The sequence below is a fragment of the Vigna unguiculata genome, chromosome 5 (assembly GCF_004118075.2).
Source record: "Vigna unguiculata cultivar IT97K-499-35 chromosome 5, ASM411807v1, whole genome shotgun sequence".
Classification (NCBI taxonomy): Eukaryota; Viridiplantae; Streptophyta; class Magnoliopsida; order Fabales; family Fabaceae; genus Vigna; species Vigna unguiculata.
This window is the reverse complement of record NC_040283.1, coordinates 44,468,935-44,473,692: the sequence shown is the minus strand read 5'-3', so window position 1 is coordinate 44,473,692 and position 4,758 is coordinate 44,468,935. Positions and strand designations below refer to the sequence as shown.

Below are 4,758 nucleotides of genomic sequence, written 5' to 3'. Positions count from 1 at the left end.
TGATGGTGTACTTTGTAATTGAAAGTCATTGTAATTGTCCATGACTTTCTTGAAATACAATTTGTATTGAAGTCATACCCCATCATAACGATTTTGTGTTTGTAAATATATATATATATATATATATATATATATATATATATATATATATATATATATATATATATATATATATTTTACTTACCATTCAATTGGAAGGATTTACATCGACTTAAAGCACAAATAAATTTTGGGTGTACAATAGGAAGTTCACATTGGTACTTGCATTTCTATGAGGATACATTTCATAATTTTTCATATTTTTAACAAAACAAAAAAAAAATGTGTTGTTAAATTAGTTATTTTAATTTTAATTCATATATAGTTTAATATTCTACCTTCGTATATTTATTTATATTTTTTTTTCATAACAAATATATTTTGTCTAAGTTTCGTAAGTACTGTCATTAAAATATTTGAATGTTCAAATATTTATTGGAAATTGTTTATTATATATATATATATAAAAACGTGAGTCTGAAATAATCAATATATATAAATGTTTCATGTTTCTTCTTCCATTCATTCATGATTCTAGAAACTTGTTTCCCATGATAATATGACCAATCTTGATCAAATTCATTAACTATATCACCAATCTAATAAAATTAACAAAAAGAAAAATCATCTACTAAGTATAATATTAAAATAATATTATTAAGGAATAAAAAGTTTAGTATTAGGTGGGTATAATTAGATGACCATAAATAGAATTGTTTTTGTGGCATCACACTAAAACTTCATACAATACTCAAATCTCACTTCTTAACCATAAAATAAGAGGGAAATAATTGAAATAACTTTCGTATGATTTATTGTGAAATTTGATGAGAAATGATAACTTAATCATCTCAATTTATAGAACCATAACTTTAATGATTTTGCTTAATTTATACCCATCGATCTCATTTTTTTGCCCATTTTAACTCACTATTAAAAGTCACTTCTCATAACATTCATAATTATTCACTTGTAATCCATATTCACACCAAATTAAATTTCTCCAAACTATCCCACCAAATTAAATTATTTGAAACTACCACACCAAAAATCATCTAATATTAATTAGAAAACATACATTTCTTATAATACAAGATTAAATATGTTTTTATTCTGCTCATTTTTATGAAATTGAATTTCTTCCATTTCTCAAACATTCAATCATTTTTTCAAATTTTACTAATGAATGAATTTATTAAATTTTATTTAAAAAAACTTAATAATAACCTTAAAAATATATATTATCCTTTTTCCCCTCAATTTCTAATTTTTTTTAATATATATTTATTACATAAAAGATATATTGCACAAATACCTATATGTACATATACACGAGTTTAGAATATTTTAATCCAATAAAAACATACTCTTTTAATTTCAACTTCTATTATTTCGAAATGTTACAGTTTTCTTTATAAATTGAATTTTAAGGATTTACATCCATTCTAGAGAGTGTAGACGAAGAAGATATATGAAGCACGCGCATAGCACGTGGCTGAAAGATCTGCAGACAAACATTTGGAGGCGGTGGAGAAGAAAGGAGTAGGGTTGATCAGAGACGACGACCATGGCTATCAGAACTCACACTCATACTCAAACTGCAATAACCTTTCTCATTTTCTTCTCTTTCTTTCTTCGTACTCAATCCGAGGTTATAACCTTAACCTCTGATACATTTAACGATAAGGTACGCCCCCAATTTCAAAAATTGCACTGTCGAGGGTTTTTTTTTTTTTTTTTTTGGTTTTCGTTTGTAAGATCACAATAATTTTCTGTCGCAGCTAGTTCAAGTTGTTTAATTAGGGGTTAGATTGCGTGCAAAATAGCACTGATGTAGAAATGTGTACGATCTCATTTCTCAATTACTTTTTTTGTTTATGTCTAGATCAAGGAGAAGGATACTGCGTGGTTTGTGAAATTTTGTGTCCCCTGGTGCAAGCATTGGTGATTAATTATTTTCTATACTGCAATAGCCTACACTTGATGCTTACTGAACCTGCTGGTATTGTTGTTGTTTGCTAACTTTTCACATAATGGTAATTGTTGCCAGCAAAAACCTGGGCTCGTTGTGGGATGATTTGGGAAAGACAATGGAAGGAGAAGATGAAATAGAGGTTGGGGAAGTCGATTGCGGCATGGAGAAAACAGTCTGTTCCAAAGTTGATATTCATTCGTATCCTACCTTTAAGGTTTTCTATGATGGTGAAGAAGTAGCAAGATATCAAGGTAATTCGATTTTTTTTCACCCCTTGTCAAATGAGACTTTATGGATTCTGCTCTGTTAATTCCCCTGTATTCTTCACCTCAATTCACGGCCCCAAGTTTAGGCTTTTTCTTTTAATGACCATCAATGACCAATTATGATTCGTGACTAGTTTATGTTTTAGTGTGTTACATGCCTTGTTTTCTTGTGTATAACTTGCCTTGGATTAGGATAAAAATAGTGGAATTCTTTTGGGTTTCTTACTTGTCAAGTTTGGAAAACCAAACAAGGGATCAACTCAGTCATTGCTCTATACAATCAATCTTTCTGTGCACGTCTTGAATGTGAAAAGTTAAGCCAATACGATTGTTCTAACTCCTAACCATTGCATATCTCTTCTGCCCACGAATGAATGTTCAAAGTGGCACCTTTCACTTGTGTTAAGTAATGATGATGATCTAATGAGTTTGGTAGTTGTCAGAAGGTTGTGGTTTATGCATCTATAGCAATAACATAGGGTATCATGTATCCTCACAGCATGTGTATCTTAATATCTTAATATCCTATCATTAAGTTCAGTGATTCAAAGCTTTTCTACTGTAGTTTTTCCCCATCACATTTAGCAGTTATTCAAGTCACTGGTACTTAGCGATACAGAATTCTGCAACGTGCGAACTACCTTATAGCAGTGGATTTAAGAATTTTTATGATTTATTTTCATTTTATTTAATCAACCCTGAAGGAAGAAATATTTTCTTTAATTTGCAAATTGTGGTATTTTTTTTTCACTGTTAGGTTATTTTAGGGCCTATTCCTTTGAGTTTTATATGATTTATTTACATGAAACATGTATTAGCTACTCTTTCCGAACCAAACCTACTATGAGAAGTGGTAGTTCATAAATCTAATCTTATTATTTGCTTTGCAATCGGTCAGGTACAAGGGATGTTGAATCAATGAAAACCTTTGTTTTGGAAGAAGCTGAAAAGGCAGCAGCAAAAGCACTTGACAGCGATAAAGAATTATAACAACTTTTGAGGTATGCTATTACCATGACAGCCACCCCCTGTGCCTTTATCTTCTATCCTCTCAATGTAGTGGTGTAATAATAGTGCCTAAGGAAGCACAGTGTCAAATCAATGTGTTTGATAGCCATCTTTCTTTGTATTTAGCTTCTAATACTTATTTTTGGGAGAGCTGCAAGTTAGGATATTTTTTGTGAATTAGTTATCTGTTTAGGATGAATTAACTTGAAGAATGGTTAATTAAGTCAACTTATGAACTATTTCATCAATCTTTTGGTAATCATCTTAAATTAGAAATGAACTTCCCCTCAATCTAAATTATAATTCTTCCATCAAATTTTCATATACTTGTATATGGCCTGCCAATGATTCATTGTAGTTTCTTCAGGCGTAGTCATCATCTGGATTGCAACTAGCTCTTCACTGTAGGTGGTGCACTTCCCTGATTAGTAATCACCTTCAGGTTCAGGCTGAGACATTCATTTTTCTATGTTCTGATCAGCGTTTGTTTGTTTCACCTAGCAGCTGTAACTAATTCCGTACACTACCACAATTTCTTTCTTTTATACTTCACAATTTTCATTTTTAGGTTTTTTTATACTCTAAAAAGCTGATAGTGACTTATCAATGTTAAAAGTTCCATTCGATACTATAATTGTTAATCTTTAATCAGGAATTATACGTTAGGTTCAGGATTTGTTAATATATATCATTCAATCTTTTGAATGATATGCTCTATTTTTTTTGTGAGATTATACCATCCCACTAGCCTATATGGCCTTCTTATGTGCAAATTAAAATATGTTGTAGAGATGTGTTGATTGACAGACAGTGCATGCACTTTTATTGGTGGCACAGAACAACTCAATGGATTTTGCTCTAGTATAACCCCTTAAAGTAAGTTGTTATCATCTCCTTCGAGAACTGGGGAGTAGTGTATCCTCCATTTGGTCGACTTTAATGTTCAAGGACCCTTAAGCTGAGCAGAGGAATGATTTCTTAGGATGGAGCATAGTCATTATTTGTGCTGTTTTGGATTTACCACACTAGTTTAAGTAAAAAAAAAGGCTAAGTTTTAAGTTTTTGCTTCGGAAAATATGGACATTTAAGCTTGACACTAGCATCTGATAGCAAAAGATTGAGAACTTCGACATGCACCTATAGGTAGACACACCTACTGAAAATCATAGTGAGACAAGGGGATAAGGAATGTGGGGTAACTATCAGTTGTTATAGGATGATATGACAAGCTAATCACTTGTTATTTTGAACCTTCGAAAATTAATATTGCTTCTGCAAGTTCTTATGCCTATCAGATAGTTGAATAGATGGGTAATTTAGCCTTCAAAATTTCTTCACCTAGCTTCCATTTCATGGCCTTAGACTTGGATGAGTTCCCCCGACAAAATTTTTAGGAAAAAGAATATGTTTTTCTATGTTAACGCTAACATTTTAGAAGGATTATATAATAAATATTCTTACAAATTGATT

At 31.0% G+C, this 4,758-nt stretch overlaps 1 protein-coding gene across 2 annotated transcripts; it reads left to right on the top strand.

Annotated features, from left to right (window-relative positions):
* Positions 1–1,457: 1,457 nt before the first annotated feature.
* LOC114183621 (protein disulfide-isomerase 5-1) lies at positions 1,458–3,959 on the top strand. Of its 2 annotated transcripts, none has more exons than XM_028070701.1 (5): positions 1,458–1,726; positions 1,925–1,983; positions 2,090–2,265; positions 3,179–3,281; positions 3,656–3,959. In XM_028070701.1, exons 1-4 carry the CDS (start codon positions 1,607–1,609, stop codon positions 3,268–3,270), a joined length of 447 nt encoding a protein of 148 aa, XP_027926502.1. In that variant the 5' UTR covers positions 1,458–1,606; the 3' UTR covers positions 3,271–3,281; positions 3,656–3,959. The 2 variants fall into 2 exon arrangements, with proteins under 2 accessions (XP_027926502.1, XP_027926503.1); XM_028070702.1 differs by having other exon boundaries at positions 3,647–3,959.
* Positions 3,960–4,758: the final 799 nt, after the last annotated feature.